This window comes from Neofelis nebulosa, chromosome 2 (genome assembly GCF_028018385.1).
Source record: "Neofelis nebulosa isolate mNeoNeb1 chromosome 2, mNeoNeb1.pri, whole genome shotgun sequence".
Classification (NCBI taxonomy): Eukaryota; Metazoa; Chordata; class Mammalia; order Carnivora; family Felidae; genus Neofelis; species Neofelis nebulosa.
In genome coordinates, this window is record NC_080783.1 from 26,405,349 (window position 1) to 26,423,334 (window position 17,986).

General features: G+C 40.4%; 1 protein-coding gene and 1 long non-coding RNA gene across 7 annotated transcripts in view; one reads left to right on the forward strand and one right to left on the reverse strand.

The window, feature by feature from the left end:
* Positions 1 to 10,517: 10,517 nt before the first annotated feature.
* Positions 10,518 to 17,986, reverse strand: part of LOC131498873 (uncharacterized) — a 172,578-nt gene continuing 165,109 nt past the window's right edge. The window contains exon 6 of the long non-coding RNA XR_009255624.1: positions 10,518 to 10,679. This is a non-coding gene — a long non-coding RNA (uncharacterized LOC131498873). The remainder of the gene's footprint in view (positions 10,680 to 17,986) is intronic.
* Positions 13,213 to 17,986, forward strand: part of LANCL1 (LanC like glutathione S-transferase 1) — a 37,453-nt gene continuing 32,679 nt past the window's right edge. The window contains exons 1-3 of one of the 6 annotated variants that reach the window (XM_058706285.1): positions 13,213 to 13,284; positions 13,594 to 13,690; positions 17,278 to 17,395. In XM_058706285.1, the coding sequence (XP_058562268.1) occupies positions 13,610 to 13,690; positions 17,278 to 17,395 (199 nt within the window). In that variant the 5' untranslated portion in view covers positions 13,213 to 13,284; positions 13,594 to 13,609. The other 5 variants (XM_058706268.1, XM_058706276.1, XM_058706294.1 and 2 more) reach the window with 5 other exon arrangements.

The following is a 17,986-nucleotide window of genomic DNA, read 5'->3' on the forward strand; positions in this document are numbered from 1 at the left end:
GGATTATGGCAATTAACTTAACCTTTTGGAACTTCTACTTCTCTATGTGTAAAAAGCATAAAGTTGTGGGTCATTAAACTGTACAACTACATTTAAAGGTTCTCTAGTGAGCAAACGCTGCTATTGCTTACAATATATTTTGAGACTTCTGAGATGAATGTTATATAATCATAAAACGGTACAGCACAGAAGAATAATTCTGGAAGGATAGTGAAGCCTTGTCAACTCTTGTTGACCAACTCTTGTCAGTTGGTATATTGGGTTGGCCTCAACGTCAATTCATAACAGCCAACTGTGTTGGCTTTGGCTGTGCCACCAAGTTTTTGATTACCAGCAACTCCCCCATCATAGGGGCAGCGGCTGCCAGTGGATCAGCTGATTCTCACCAGCTCTGATGCCACCCATGCTTAAATCTCTACTGAGGCCCCTGCTAAGTTAAGGAGATAGAACTGAGACTCAGAGAGACTGAGATGTGACTATTCTTCAGGCTAACAGGAGGGAGGGAAAGCTTGGTCCTTTAACTGGAATAGGGCCCCCAGGAAAAGATTCCTCTAGGAGAGAGGCATCTTCAATCCCTAGTGCCAACAGATCTGCTGAAGGTGATCCTACATATTTTTTTTATGGGGTAACTGGTGGAGCCTTGGTTCCCTAATGGTGATGGCAAGATGGTAACGCCCACTGTCACAGGACACACAGAGCACCAGGGAGAGCTAAACAAATCCACAGGCATCAAATGCACACTAGTACAACCAATGCAATTCAGATACATCATCCAACATTTAAATCATTTCTGCAGGAACTGAGTACAGGCAGTAATTACATCAGCCAAAGAAACAAAGCACTCCCTTATAACCAATTAAACTCATTCAAGTCAATTATTCAAACAATTCCTGCCAATATACAATTCAAACCTTCGTGTCAAAGAATGTGTTTATAAACTGATTAATGGCTTTCAGAAATTAGTTCCCTGGAAATATTATAAAGTGTCCCAGTCCAGAGCATCAGCTTTGGGGGATTTTCCAGCTTTGCCCCCACAACCTTCTGCATCTTATTATACATGAGGAATCCAGAGACCATGGAGCTTTGAGAGACTGAGATAAGAGATTTCTGAGATAAGAGACTTCTGAGGAAGAAATAGGACTGGACTCCCAAGCTAGAGCTCTATAGACAATATTCTTATTTCACACACACAGGAAAAGTATAAACTAAGCTTTTCAAGAATTACATTAACAGGCCAACAAATACACTGTACACACATGTGTTGCATGGCTCAAATTGTAGATGATACTTTGTGGGTCCAAAAATTGAACAATCCCACTTCAGTTTTCCAAAGAATTGACTTCGGTTAATTATGGTCATGGCCACCATGGGAAAAAGAGAGCCTCTCTTCTAACACTTGATATACACTATCACAATTTATTATGCCACTAAAGGTCCTTCCCCATATCCCCACTACCTCCTGCAAGTATCCCAAGTATCCCGGAGCTGTCTGCAAATGCAATACAATACAAATGCAAAAGTCAACTCCACAACTGGAACAGGAGTTCAAGTTGCAGTGGATACATTTAGATGTTAATATGCATCATTTTTAAATCTCCAATTCTGCATTTAAAATGCTATTGTAAAATCACTTAAGATTTTAAGATTTTTTTTAAGATTTTCTGTATTTACTTATAAAAGTCAATGCATGTATTAGATACAAAATTCTCTCATACAACCAATGCTGACATTGATCAACTAAAGTGACATAAACCCACATACTCACCCTGGCTGTGCAGGAGGGAAAAGAAGGAATTATGAACAATTACAATCTATAGTGGGGACAGTTTGTGGGGTGAGTGGTAGGTCTATAAACGTACAAATACCTACATAACCTTTGAGAGTATTAAGGTTAGCAACCAGGCTCCAGCTCTAAGAAATTTCCCAACTGGTGTGCTGAGAGGCAGAACAATGCCGGTAACTTACATGCTAACATAACACAGAATGTTGTTCACAGTTGAATCGCCCTCCAACTGAAGCAAGACTATATATAAAGTGAAATTTCTTTTTCTCTTTCTCCCTCCTTCCTGCTTTCCTTTCTCTCTTCCCTCCTTCCTTCTTCTTTTCATTCTTATGATAGCATGGGGAAAGGCAAGTATAACTGAGGTCCTGTGACTAGTTTATGGCTCCGTCTCCCCATTTTATGATTTTTGGCTTACACTACATTTCCATATCTTTGATTGCTCCTTACATAATATTTATTTACTTGCTCCTATGACCTCCAAATTGGAAATGTCAAAGTTCTAGCCAATAAATGCACCAGGGAACATTGTTCCCTCATGCACACATGAAAATAGCGTAGCCGTGTTTCTAGGTCGCTCCACTTTACTTCTGGTAGCCAACATGCAGAGAGGAAAGCATTCATTCCTGAAATTTGTCAGGGAGTGAACCAGTGCCAACACACCTCCACCCATATTGCACCAAGAGATTTCATCTGTCCTCTAAAAAGCTCTCTGGCCAGAAATTCAAGACAAAGTCAGCAGCAGTTGAATACCTCACTCTTCAAGTCAAATTAACCCTAGTGGCAAATAGTAACATCTGAGAGAGAAAGAGGAAAACCCCTTTCCTTTTACTCATTTTTTTTAATTTTTAAGTTTATTTATTATTTTGAGAAAGAGAGTGCAAGTAGGGGAGGGGCAGGGAGAGAGAGGGAGAGAGAGAGAGAATCCCAGGCAGTCTCTGCATCGTCTGCATGGATCCCGATATGGGGCTCGAACTCACAAACTGTGAGATCGTGACCTGAGTCAAACTTGGGTGCTTACCCAACTGAGCCACCCAGGTGTCCCAAAACCCCTTTCCTTTTAAACTGTGGGATATATATTCTTCAGCCCTAAAAGGTACTCAAACTAAAGTCCTTCTTGAAGGCTGTTTTTGCCCTGATCCAAGCCTTAGAGATAAGCTTTCCCATCATCTATAAATTTGCAGTGGAGACCAAATAATTTTTCAAATATTAAAATAATAAGTAATTTTCTTACTAAGATCTCCAATGGACAAATTGCAATAATCCTTAATCATCTGTTGCAACTTTAATTTCCCAGATGTGTATGAAAGTAAAGTATTCACGAAAAGTATGAATCTGCAGTCCACTAAGACCTCTCTTAGATTTGCTAGAAAAATCTCAGTAAACTTGAGAAATAATTTTTACTTTTTTTCTATAAATATAAAAGTAAACCTTTCTACCATTTTTCTGGCTATTGCATGCAATTACAAACTAAAAAGTAAAAGAGATACGGGAGTGGGAAAGGGGGTATAGGTGCAGTGGTAAACACAAGTTTTTAACCCAGAATTCCCAAAGAGAAACATTACTTTCTCAAGACAGATGTTTCCGTTATTGTTCAAAAGATGGGCGGAATTTATACCCTGATAAATCCATTGGTTTAGCCCTGCTCACAATGCGCCCTTAATCTCTCAAGGCAATGGTACCTATATACACAATCACTACCACAGCAGGTGCAGCAGGAGTAGATAGAGAGAACAGGCAGCATGCTAATAAGGAGACGGTTAGAAAACTGCAATCTGTCGAGCCCTGGAAAAGAGATGTGGTCATGAGCAAATTCAGCCTGCAATCAGAGACAGAGTTTTCTTGGTATGGGTCTGAATGATAATGATGAGCCCAGACATATGCTGCCCTCCTTCCTCACTTTTCAAATAGAAAGGATGTTTTTGCTCCTCCTATAGCACTGGAAACATTATAATAATACTTTACACTGACAACCGGCTCATCTCCCCTCTAAATCAGAGGAGGTGTGTCCTTTCCTCTAACACAAAGGGGAAAGTTATACTCATGATCTAACAAACAGTATAATTCAGTCCTGATCTTTTTTCTTTTTCTTTCTTCTCTTTCAACCTTGGAGAATAGCCAACATGTGCAGCTAAAAAAGAATAATGCAAGCAAGCCAAAGAAAAAGGTTGTAAAGCAAATCAGATATTTAATAAAGAAAGGAAAAGGCCATTTCAATGCAGATTCAATTAGTTTCAAGTCCAAAGGTTTCCCACAGGTCCCCAGCAAAGACCTGTGAGTTATACTGAGTGAGGTTCAGATGCCCCTTTTTAAAAAGAACTAGGACATATCCCTGTGGTCCCTGACATAGGCAGGAAAACTGATTTAGTGGCCTAATTCCATTCTCAAAATTCGAAACTCCAGTATTGCATTGGTGCCTTCTGGGCATTTTCCTGACATTTCACTGATGCTAAACTGTTCTCCATTTGGCTTTTTACAAATTGATACATATAGCTGGGAGCACAAACATGTGTAAAGGTAAATTTACTATCCAAACTCTTGAATGAAGAAAGACAAACTGTGGAGGAAAGAAAACTAAAAAAGAGAAATCAGGCTTAGCTTTAAAGGGGGCATAGGGGCATCATGATGTACTAACTAACACCTAAGATGATCTTAAACACAAAGACAGTAGGTCATTCAAAGAATGCAGCTGCCAGGAAGTGGCTTGGAGGAACATGGTGTAATTTCCATCCACTTCCTCATCCCTTGTAACTTAAATCGCACAGTTGATGCTCTTCTGTCTTATGTGAAGCATTTTGCACATGCGTGTCCAAACAATCCTGTTCTGTGTCCCGCCCCATGGGACAGCTGCTTCAGCCACTCCCGTGTATAAATTATGGAGCTGCCACAAAATTCAGATGATTCAAATTCAATCTGTTATATATCAGGATCCGCCTATGATTTGTAAGCTACTTGTAAGTCACCAGAGTGCAAACCCTCCTGCCGAATATCTAAATGGCTAAGGGCAGAGGTCACGGGAGAGATGACCATAAGCTCGAAGCAGCAAAGAGGTGGTGGTTTGGAGTATCGCTACAGCTAGGGCCACACGAAAGGCAAGCAGAGTGACATGTTATTCAGTAGATTCTTCTGAGAAAGCAATGTATAGACTCTTTGAGGACATGAGAGGGTAGAAGGTGAAGAATATGCTTGAATTAGACTTCATGTCCAGAAGTTGTAAGTAGCGACAAAGATGTGTTTCAATGTACTTTTTGTGTGTGTGTTTGTATAGGGTAGGATTCATTTACAGAGTAAGGACTTAAAGCAAGCAAAGACAGTCACAGGTCCTGCTTCAAGCTTGGTCGTTTGAAACTGACCCTGAGAGAGGGGCTGCGTGTAGGAGGTTACTGTAAGGCGCCTCTGGAATGAGGGTGGTAAAGGAGAGGGGCAGACTGAGCAGTGGGAGAAGCTGATGGCAATGCAGTTGCAGCGGAGGACCCAGCCAGTCCCATGGACAGCTCTAGATTAAGGTGTCCCTTCAGATTGATCCCGGATTGAAGCAAGGGTTCTGGGCGCTTATACTTCCCCCAAATGACCGGTCATTAGATGTTCTCCAGAGACAGGGTTAAGAAGATGAAAAAACAACCCTCAGCACTACTCTGCCTGGCCCCCGGGCTTCAGGACAAGGGCTTTACTAAAGAGCTTTGAGTTAGGCCCCATGATGAAAATGTGTTCAATGGAACAATTCTGCCTGAAGAAAATCGAGTTAAAGTTTTGCAACTCGAAAAGACGTGTCCTGACGAGTTGCTCTCCATCTTGCTCAAAACATGTCTAAACTTCTGGTTGAGAGATATTTAGGCTACATCCAACAAAGAGCTCCTACAAGTATGAGGATATTAAAATCCCTAATCAGCCGCCAAAAGGAGTATGGATGCTCCTTTTCCAGAAGGATCTCAAGTGAAATAGCTACCCATAAGTAGAGGTTGTGGTAGGTTAAACAGCCATTTCTCTTCCTTCTTTTTTCTTTTGTTTTTTAACAGTAGCCCGGGAAATACGTGAGGAACAATAACGTGTCAAATATAAACTGGAGGTTATGATAATTCACAGAATTTACTTGTTACCATTTAGCACCATAGTTTTTGTATTCAAGATTTTCTCCCTCTCTCTCTCTCTCTTTCTCTGTGTGTGTGTGTGTGTGTGTTACCAGTTATTTTTCAAAGTTTAGTCAGAAAGACAATCATACGGAGAAGTTGTTTTTTAAAAATACAGATTCAACCCAAACTTTCTAAATCAAAATCTCTGGCAGTGAAGTCTGAAAATCTGTATCTTTAATAAGCTCTCAAGGTGTCATAATATATCAGCAATACTGCTGTAGAACTTAAAGTTACCAGGGCAAAAAGTTTGGTATAACCCCTTGGACTCCAAGTCCCATCCCCCAGGGGGCAGAAAGTTAAGCCTGAGCATTTGATCCCTGCTTTCTCTGCCAACTCCAAGAGCTGCTCTGGCCCCCAGCTTTAAGGCTCAACCCAGGTTTGGAGGACGATGGCAGAGAAGCCAGCTCCTCCTTGTGGCTACAGCCCCTCTTGTCTACACCGCAGCCATAGGTCGACCAGTAATGTGATCGGTTCCAGATGATCCTACATGGCAGCAGCTGAATTCCTCAAGTTTCCTTCCAGATCGAAGTTATACTCCTCAAGCCACATTGCTCTACAGGTGCAGTTTCCCCCAACTCTTATCATAAGCTAATCTTCTCCTGTAGTTACTCACCGTCACATTTGAACTCTTGCCTCTCATGGCAAATAGGAAGGAAAAAAGAAGCACGGAAAACGTGGCTACCGAGCAAGTCAGAAAATTTTGAAGTTTCTCTTTTAAATAACTGAAAGGTACCTGCTGTGAGGCAATTCTGAAGCTTAAAAGAGAGACTGTCTGGGCCACAGTGTCTCTCTGTTGGTTACCTTACCCTGCCAGGAAACAGGACTGCCAGATATGCCAAAAAAATACCTCAAAATGGGGCACTGTTTTATGGGGCTTTGGCAATACATCATCTCCATTCCATAGGTGAGTTTTATATGGTTGACTGGGGATGGAAGAAAATGTAATCTTCCTGATTAATGACTCATCGCTGCAAGAAGTCTGCTCTGGTAAGGGATACTTTCCACTTCTACCTTCATTACGCATTTTAAGCATAGAGAGAAACGGGGACCCGCATAATTTTAACAATGCAATGTAGGTACATATTTTCAACAATAAAGGGGAAAGCTCCTTTTTCATTTTGCTTGTAAAGACATGGGCTAACACGGTTGATCAAGATCCCTTCTCAAATATTAAGTGTCGAGAGGACAAGACAGTTTAAATGTTTATACATTTTTTTACCGGCTTTCCGTACTCCACAGTCTTTCATCTCCTAAGAAAACCCCAGCACACCTGTGTTTCACATGAGAGTGGCTCTCACCCAGCAGGTACACTTAGAGAAAAGAATCTGTCTGCACACTAATAACAGTCCTGACAAGGGAGGGAGGAAACGCTGCCAGCACCATAGGAAATACTATCTCTGGGAAATTAAAAGTGTACTGCAGTGTGCATGGTGTATGTGTGTTTATGATCTTGTTTCCTTCACTGGCAATAGCTCCTGTCAATCCATGAATTCTCTATTATGAATGAAATAGGAAATTGTTTCTGTATTAAAAAGTCCCAGCTGGATGTTAAACCAACAGCATGGTGATTTTAAACTCAAGCTTAGATAACTCTTGCTTTATGCTTCTTTGAGCTGAAAAGGAAATAGGGTACTCTCCACAACAGATGCAATACTGAGGAGAAAAGTGTAAAAAGCAACAGCCATTTGCCAAATTTTGTGTGTGAGTTTTGTTTTGTGAAGGGGGAGAATTTTCTAGAAAAAAGAGAGACTATGGAGTCTCATGATCCACCTTCTACCAAAGGTCAATGACCTAGTTGCCAAGAAAGCTCTAGGGAAATTGGAGGAGGAAACAGAGAATGTGTGGTTGCTGGGAGGTCAGAAGCAGAGGAAATACCACAGAAATGTAAGCATGCCATGCCCTCGATCGGATACACGTAGTAGCAGTTACTAGAACGGCCATTATGCATTGGAGCCAGTAACTGGCCACCAAAAGCAGTCCTCTTGCATTGTGGCTGGACACTCAGCAGCTCAGCAGAAGACTATTTCACAGGCTGCTGGGAGGCTAGAGGTGGCTTAATCCTCCGTGGAATAACGTGTGGGAAGCAATGGATTCCTGGTCTGGAGCTGAAGGCATGTGCACCCCTGTGTTTCCCTGACCTTCCTACAGGCTGGAATACAGATATGCCTATGACCACTATGGATCTTACAGACAAGTGTGACACACTAAGATGGAATGAATCTGTGATCCTGAATGGCTACAAGGAGCAAAGCTAACCTAAAGAAAAACAAATGTGTTTATTTCCCTGCCATGTTTTTGAGCCTCTTTGTAACTATAACTTACTTTCACCCTAACTAGTACACATTATAACATTTTGAAACTAAGGTCTTAGAACAGAAGGAAAGAGACCTCAGAAGACACTCGTTTTCTCAGTTTACCATCGACATTACCAGATTTCTAGAGTATTCTGTTTTAAAGGCAATAATACAATGATTATTTCCTGAGAGTTCATACAAGGCACATTTACAAATTAGGAGAAGGAACACTATAATATGTTTTCCAAAAAAAAAATTATTCTAGATTGATCAAAAATGAAATGGTCCTTGAAAAATTGTCAACAGTCAAAACTATATTAACCACAGATGTGTTCAGCCACTACAGCCATAGATGAAACAGTACTGTTATGGGCCAAATTGCCTCCCCCTTCCCCAAATACATATGTTGAAGCCCTAACTCCCAAGTACCTTAGCATGTTGCTGCACTTGGAGATACAGGTCCTTTAAGGATGCAAGTAAGGTAAAATAAGGTCATTAGAGTGGGTCCTACTGTATTAGGACTGGTTTCCTTATAAGACGAGATTACCAAACAGACATACAGAAATACCATATGGAAGACACAAGGAGAAGGCAGCCATGTGCAATCTAAAGAGAGAGCCCTCAGAAGAAATCAACCCTGCCAACACCTTTATGTTGGATATCCAACCTCCAGAACTGTGAGACAATAAATTTCTGTTGTTTAAGCCACCCAATCTGATGGCCCTTTGTTATGGCAGCTCCAGAAGACTAGCACAGGTATGTCAATGCCAAACGTTTTTTCTTTTCAGTCAGAACTAGGGAGAGATTCTTTGGGTTCTTCAAACTAACAAAGAGAGAACTTGTTCATACTTTGTATCTGAACTTTCAAAACAATTCTATACACTCCCCATAGTAAGTTTGGATCCATGCCTTATGCTATATTCAAAAGTAAACTCCAGATAGGTTAAAGATCTAAAATATAAGAAAATAAAATGCAGAAAGCCATCTTTGTAGCCTCAGAGTGGAGAAAGACTTTTTGGACATGAAGCTAAATCCTCAAATCCCAATGTCAAAGTTGGATGGGTTTAATTTCATTAAAATGAAGAATTAGAGTTCAATGAAAGATACCCTAGAAAAAGCTAACAGATTAGTGGAGATTCTAAAGCCAAAGGATACCTGCAATATCCTCCCCTCCAAAAACAAAAACAAAAGACAACTCCTGCAAATCAACAAGAAAACAATGCAATACCTAAGAGGAAAATGGGTGAAGGATATGAATAAATAAATCTCAGAGAAAGGCCAGATGTCTGAAAGGCATATGAAGAAAAACTCAATCAACATCTTTAGCAACAAAAATACTGGAAGTTTAACCATCGATTACTTTTCCACATTGTCCATTAGAATTGCAAGAACTAGGGTCACCAGAGTGGCTGGCTCAGTCAGTTAAGCATCCAACTCTTGATTTCAGTTCAGGTCATGATCTCATGGTGGGGAAATCAAACCCCATGTCAGGATCTGAGCTTGGCATGGAGCTTGCTTAAGATTCTCTCTCTCTCTCTCTCTCTCTCTCTCTCTCTCTCTCTCTCTCCCTCTCCCCCTTTCCCTCACTCTCGTTATCTCTCTCTCAAAAACAAATTGCAAACACTAGAACACTAAATAATATCCAGTGTTGGAGAGGATATGGGAATGACAGAAACTATTAGATACTATTGAAGGGAATATAGATTCGTCCAGTATTCTGGAAAGCAATCTAAAGGGACTAGGGAAACTAAGTATAAGATGTCCTTTGATTCAGCAATGGGTACAGTAGTCCCCCCTTATCTGTGGAAGCTATGATCCTCAGTGGATGCCTGAAACCACAGATAGCACTGAACCCTACATATACTATGTTTTTCCCCCTAGGCATTCATATCTATTATAAAGTTCAATTTATAACTTAAGCATGGTAAGAGATAAACAACAATAATAATAGACAAATTATAAAAATATATTGTAATAAAAGTTATGTGCATGTGGTATCTTTTTCTAAAAATATCTTATTTTTATTTTTTTTTCTTTTTATATGTTTATTAATTTATTTTGAGAGAGAGGGATAGAGAGCGAGCGGGAAGGGGTGGGCAGGCAGTGAGAGAGAGAGAGAGAGAGAGAGAGAGAGAGAGAGAATACCAAGCAGGCTCCACACTGTCAGCCTAGAGCCCAATGTGGGTCTCGAACTCACAAACCATGAGTTCATGACCTGAGCCAAAATCAAGAGTTGGAGGCGTAAGTGACTGAGCCATCCAGGAGTCCCTAAAAATATCTTATTGTACTATATCACACTATACTCACCCTTCTTCTTGTGATAATGTGAGATGATAAAATGCCTGCACAGTGAGATAGGTGAGGTGAACAACGTAGGCATCATGAGGTAGCATTAGGCTATTATTGAGCTTCTGACAATTTGTCACAAGGAGGATCATCTGCTTCCAGTGAAAGGTTGACCATGGGGCACTGAAACTGCGGAAAAAGAAACCACCAATGAGGGCGGACTATGGTATATATCTCAAGAATACTCAGATACAGATTGAGAAGATGTGCCTGGATTTACCTGGCTGTATTATCTATGATGTGGAAGTGAGAAACAATGCCAATCCTTAGGGGAAAGGATAAGTAAAACGAGGTGGAGACAACTATGAAGATATTATACATTATCTAATACAACCAACTGTATACAGAGCAACACAGATCTAAATCACAAGTTGTTGAGTATTTGCAGCACTATTCCATTTATTAAAACACATACCAGGGTGCCTGGGTGGCTCAGTTGGTTGAGAAGTCAACTTTTGATTTCGGCTCCGGTTATGATCTCAGGGTTCCTGAGTTTGAACCATAAGCAGGGCTCTGCACTAACAGCAAGGGGCCTGCTTCAGATCCTTTGTGCCTCTCTCTCTCTGCCCCTTCCCCACTCGCACATACACATTTTCTTTCTCAAAAATAAACAAATGTTAAAAAAAAAGGCTTTAAAGGACATTCCTACAAAACCCATATTTTCCAAAGGATATATAAACATATTGTGGTGTTTGCCTTCTAGAGGAGAAGAATGGGTGGGAACTGGGAACTAAGAGAAAAATTAGAATAGGGTCTTGTATGCACCAATAATGTCATACTAAAAACCAAGGAGTATAATTAGCTCGTTTCTGCACCTGAGATTTAAATACACACACACACACACACACACACACACACACACACACAACAAAACCTCTCCCCAAGTTCCTCCTGTATTTTTCAGCACATTATTCCAGCAAGCTAAATCTTGAATGAGGATACTGGAATTAACCAGACAGTTGCCTAATCTTATTAAACACTTTTGGTTATACTATCTCTGTATTCACAATCCCTGGGGTAATTTGTCGCCTCCTCCCAGGGATAGTCGGCATTTGGCAATGTCTGTAAAAAATTTTTTGGTTGTGACCACTCAGGGATTGGGTGCTACTGGCACCTAGTGAGCAGGGGCCAGGGATGCTGCTAAACATACTGCAATGAACGAGACAGGCAACAGAGAAGCATCCTTTTCCAAATATCAATAGTGCTGAGATTGGGAACCCCTATAGTCTCTACACAACCTCACTGCATTTTCCATTTATTTCTTCGGTCTTTGAGAGACTGTCCTTCAAGCTGACCAAGATACTCCTTTCCTCTTTCCCATCCTACTCTCCTACTTACTCTCCTTCCAACGTTGCCCGCTTCTACTCTTCTTTTATTTCTGCTCAAGCACAATCAACAGTCTTAGTTTGCCTCTTTCCCCGTAGTAGTCATTAATCTATTAAATACCACACTGCTTTTAATTGCTCATATAAAGACTGTGAATGAGATAAACTGATAGTAAGCCATTAATAACTCAAGAAAAGTAATTGATAAAGTGCCTCTCACTCTCTTTCCTCTTCTTCCTTATGAGTTGCTCCCCCACACACCCATCTATTAAAATAGGAAGGCTATCCAATTTGAGATTCACTGAGGGCCTCTACTAAATCTTCATGAATTAGGCGAAGGAGCTAACAAATGTCTTAGAAGTAACAGTTAAAAAACAGACTGAGCCAGAGGGGGTCAGAAGCCAAGGTGGCAGTGGGGTGGTGATTGAGCTTCAGTCATTGGATGTTTGATGCTTGAGAGTCCTCCACTGAAACCAGAGGAAGGCAAAGAGCAGAGAGAGTGACTGTTTCTGACTTTTTAAACTGGACTCCAAAATTCTCTGAGCAACAGAACGGGCCCAATGTGTACCAGGTGGGATTTAAGTGTAAATGAAAGGACTGATTTTCAGATAATGGAGACAGTTAAAACATTGAATTTCAAAGTTATGGATGTCCTGCTTTGTTGGACTTCGTTAATTTTTTAAGTACTCGGGTACACAGTGTTACAGTCCAATTTAGGCTAATGAGCAGATCAAAATTCTTAAGAGCTGTGATTTGTGTTTTCATGCATTTTCCTTGAAGTGTTAATTGCCATTTGACAGCTTGTCCCTTAGGCATTCACATCTCTTCTTCAGTACCTTGGAGGTTAAATTATCAATTATCCCCAAAAGACTCTTTTTACAGCTCTTCAACATAATCCTGTTTTCTGTCCTTGATGAAGCTAATGGTGGCAGTGGGTTTTTTTTATTTTGTCTCTTTGGGTTTTGGGGGTTTGTTTGTTTGTTTTTTAGAAACAAAAGAAAAAGTTTGGAAGGTCTCTGGAGAGACATTATCCTCCCTGTTTTATTCAGTCTGAGCAGTAGAAATACGAATATGTTCAGATCTCAAGGCAGTCTTTTTTCTTCTACACATACATTCCTAATTTTTATGAATCATGTGGACCTGAATTATTTTTTTAATAAACAAATATTAAGAGAGAAGAAAGGCAGGAAATATGGGGCACAATTGCACGTTACCCTAAGGTACGTCCGCATCCGAAGTACCCAGGAATTAAATCACCCTTATAGCTTTTAGAAATCACACTCCTGTCTCTTTAACAAACTGTAAGCGAGAAGAGGGCGGGCCTCCAGAGTGCCGAAGGTTCTGATTGGTCCGACTGGCAGGAAGTGGGCGGTGAAAGCGTGGCTTCTGTTGGTGTCCGAGGCTGCTGGGTGAGAGGCCGAGGCCTGGCTGGGCTTCTGGACGCTGTGCCGTAGCTTCAAATCGCGGGAGTGGGAACGGAGGGTGCAAAACGGGGTCCCTTCTTCGCTGTGGGCGCGGGGCCCTGACAGCCTTTTCGCGGAGGTGCAGCGCCCTTGCAGCTGGGCCACGATCGGCGCGGGGTCCACTCAGACCACCAAGACCGCGGGGTGGCCCAGGAGCTGCAAGGAAGGTGTTGCTCGGCGGCTTGCCCCTGTCCTGGCAACTCGGCCGAGGCCCCTGTCTCGACTTAGGTTCTTTTTTTCTCCCCTGTTCTGCAGGCTCGCTTCCGGCGCCATGGCTCAAAGGGCCTTCCCGAATCCTTATGCCGATTTTAACAAATCCCTGGCCGAAGGCTACTTTGATTCTGCCGGGAGGGTGAGTTTGGGATACATCTGCCTGCATCCCTTCCTCCATCCAGGCCCTGGTGTTCAGAAAGGAGCTCAGTTTTGCCTGAAAAAAAGGGATGAGCATCCCCTTTTAAAATATATATATATAATTGGAAGATAAATATATCAAATACATGTCAAAATATGCAATTTGAGTTTTAACATTTGTAAAAGTCATTGTTATTAATAATTTATAATTGAAATAACCTCAGTCATTGATAATTTAAATTACAAAAATGACGAATATGGCGTTTTCCATGTAATTTTGCAGTTTTGTTCGATTTTGGTATGCATTTTTAAGAAGGGAGGAGTCCTGGTGGTATGTCACATGTGCCATGTTATTGCTTTATATTTGTGCACATATACGGGCAGGGTAAATGATGAGCGTAAATTGGAGAGTGTGGTAAAGACATCTTTAAACTGAAAGTGCTAAAAGAAATTAGGGACATAGGCCTGAAATTCTTTCCTACTGTTGCCACTCTGCAGAACACCCCCACAGCTGGAAAGCAAAAACAAAACAAACAAAAAAAAACCCCAGTAAATTAATGGTTAGCACTTTATAAGCCACTGAGCAAAAGAGAAGCTGGATGTAAGATACCAGAGGCCTGTGTTTTCTCATGCCTCTTTGAGTGAATGTAATTGTTAAGGGGGAATACAGTTCTTTTTAAGAATACCTAGTTGAGAAATCAGAGTGCATTAGGTTGGAAGAGTGATCTCTTTGAAGTGCACACACTTTTAATTCTAGCAGTTTATTCCTTCTAAACTCATCATGCGCAAAGCATTTCACATGTATAAAGGCCTTAGAGATTTTGTATCTGCCAAGTCAACTCTATGTGGCTCTTTTGATTCTTTCCTTAAAACACTTGTCACTATGGATTAACTTAACATAATCATCAGTAATGCAAGTGGGAGGGATGAAATAGATGGAGAAGAGTTGCAGGATAGAAGAGTACCAAAGTATGTATGAATCTAGAGTCAGTCGGTTTTTTTTATTTTTTATTTATTTATTTTATTTTTTTTTTTTAATTTTTTTTTTCAACGTTTTTTATTTATTTTTGGGACAGAGAGAGACAGAGCATGAACGGGGGAGGGGCAGAGAGAGAGGGAGACACAGAATCGGAAACAGGCTCCAGGCTCCGAGCCATCAGCCCAGAGCCTGACGCGGGGCTCGAACTCACGGACGGCGAGATCGTGACCTGGCTGAAGTCGGACGCTTAACCGACTGCGCCACCCAGGCGCCCCAGTCGGTTTTTTTTTAGACCAAAATTGAACTACCCAAGCAAAGCTTCTTAGAACAATCTTGACGTCATATGGCTTCCTTTTGGCCATTTGGACCTGTGTTCTGTCTAGCTTTGCCGATCCTGAAGCTCAAGTATTTTGTCTGGTCTTGTTGGAGAAAGACCTGCTGTTTCATGCTAACTTGGCAAAGAGAACGTTTGAGGATTTATCCAAATGACACAAGCCTTCAGTAAAATACAGCTCGCTATTCAGACTGTTTATAAATTAAATGCTTTTACCAATTTAACTGTTTCCACGGGAGAAAAAAGGTATTCATAAATTTAAACTCTGGTCCAAAAATAAAGTGATTTATCACCTAACACATGGTTTTGGAGAGATTCCAGAAAGAAACGAGCATACCAGTTCTAAAATTGTTTAACGTCGAACATCAAGGTTCAGACCCTGGAGATCTGTCCTCCTTAATTTGTTAACACAGACCTTCCAATTAGGAATTGGTCTGTTTTCTGGCGTCTATAAAAAAAAGGGGGGGGGGCTTTTGGAGAGTCTGCAAATTATTGCTAGAGTTTGAATAATTTTGTGGTCTGCCACAAACAATCAATTTTCTCAGGCAGGTTACCTTTATTAAATGCAGTTATATGACAAATAGGAAGTGACTTCCCTTCCTGAGATTGAGGTGTTCTCATTCTTGGGCTCAGAGTAAGGCCAGGCAAGACGATAAATTATCCGTGATCTATGAACAGAAAATGACATGTTCTCATGTAGATGCACTCTTCTATCTAGTTGAGATTTATAGACCTTTTATATTAATACTGAAGTATATTTTATCTTACTAAATGTATTTTCAAGACTTGTTGAAATCTTAAGCTCTTGGCAGAAATTGTTAAATAATGGGAGTGTGTCTGTCAAACAATGTGGTTTATTCTTCAGAGTATAAAATAAGGGATCATAGTGGTGCTTCAGGATAAATAATCCAGATATGGTTGATAGTCTGGTTTGCCTTATCAGAGATGCTCTTCAGAAGTAAAATTTTATATCTTTTATAATAATTCTGATACTGTCTTCTTACTTTTTTCAGTGTTGAGATGCCCTTTTTAAAAAATGAAATTATGATGCTAACAGGTAGTAGTTAGGTTTGTTTATAATCCTTATGGTGAAATGAAATGTTTGTAACCATGTGATATTCCCCAACCTTTTGAAGTTTTACTGCTTTGTAAAGTCCAAGTCTGGGAATCACAGCAGGTTCCTAAAATTTTTGAGGGATACATTAAAGTGACCTTTTAAGACACTTCATGATTCAGTGTATACAGAACTTTCAAAATGTTTTTCAGTTGCCTGTAGGATGAATAACATAATGATTATGTGGGCCTCACAGTTTGCCCAGCATCTATGGGCCTTCATATGGATGTCACTAACCCACAGCCTCCACTTTAGTGTGCTTTTAATCCATATCCAACTAATTACTTGTTATAGACCCTTGGACTGCTTAAATACTTTAAAAATATCAACATTTATATCCCGGAATGTGAAAGACCCAAGGCCCATGATTTCATTTGATCCTCAAAGTACTTTTTGAAATTGGTGGGGCAGGTATTATCATCCTGATTTTATAGAGGTAACTGAAGCATAAAGAAGTCATATGTAGAGCGAGATCACCCAGCCAATCACAGATAAAGAAATAGGCAGCCTTATTCATCTGGGCAAAGCCCCTCCTTTGCCAGGCACTATGCTGGGCACGGGTTTTTTGATACTAGGTCTGATATTCTTTCTACTCTGCCTAAGCCTCCTGATATCCATGAATTTATTTTGATTTTCTTATCCTACTTCTACAATTTGTAAAAATTGTTTATCCATTTTTTCACAGATGGACTTTAATAAATGTTTATCCTCATTTTTTAAATAACAAAAACAACTAGAGTGTTTCTTTTGGAAATTAATATTGCTGCTGCTTGAATGGCTAGAAAATAGCAAACATCTTATGATTTGTGCTTAGTTTATTAAAATGATTTTTATTATAATAAAAAATATTGGTTTAAGTAACAGATGTTCCCTAATAGGTGGAAATTACAGCAGTCTATTTTAGCATTTATTTACAAATTTTATGTAAAACATTTAAGTTGCAACAAAAGTATTTCCTGCCTTGAGTAGGAAAATATAGTAGCACCTTAAAGTTTTATTAATTTGTTGTTAAGAGTAAAATAATTGTCCAGTTCTCCCAGGCAAAAAAAAAAAATGTGACCTAAGTGGAAATGAAGTACCCTCCTATTTTTGATAGCCTATAGTCTGGGAAGTTGAGTGGTCCATATTTTTTGATACTTGTTTTCCCTTTAATACTTACAGCTAACTCCCGAGTTCTCACAACGCTTGAACAATAAGATTCGAGAGCTTCTTCAGCAAATGGAGAGAGGCCTAAAGTCAGCAGACCCTCGGGATAGCACTGTTTACACTGGCTGGACAGGTATGAAGTGCTGACCGTGAGCTGGCATAAGCATTACAGAGGAGAGCCAAAGCATTACCTTTGGAGAGCTGTCTGACAGAATGGGACGCCCTTAAGTGCTTATTACTGCATCTGTATAGGAGTAATTGCTTCCAGGAGAATGCGGTGCTCTCAGCCTACCCTTGATATCTTTGGGTTTTTAACAGTGCTCTGAATTTAGGGCAGGGTAAGCATATTCATGGAATATATCATACCTGACACAAATTTGGATAGCTGCTTGTGGAAAGAAAACATGATGTTTAGCTTTACATAGTCAATTTGGAGATGGAATTTCAGTGGGAAGAGCTGGGAAGCATCTCAGAATACAACATGTGAAACAGAAATAAAGGCAATTTATCCACAGGAAACAAACAGGGATCGTACATGAACACAGCGTGAACCATAGATTGCTTGAACTGATCCTTCCAGATAGTCATCGCTAGTTGGTTTGCATTCACTGTTTTGCTGGTCATTGAGATGTGGACAAAGTTTGGGAAGAAATAGTATATAGGTTTCAAGGAAGTGAGAGAGAGACAAACCAAAGAAGGAACGCTGAAGAACTTTAGTTAGTTT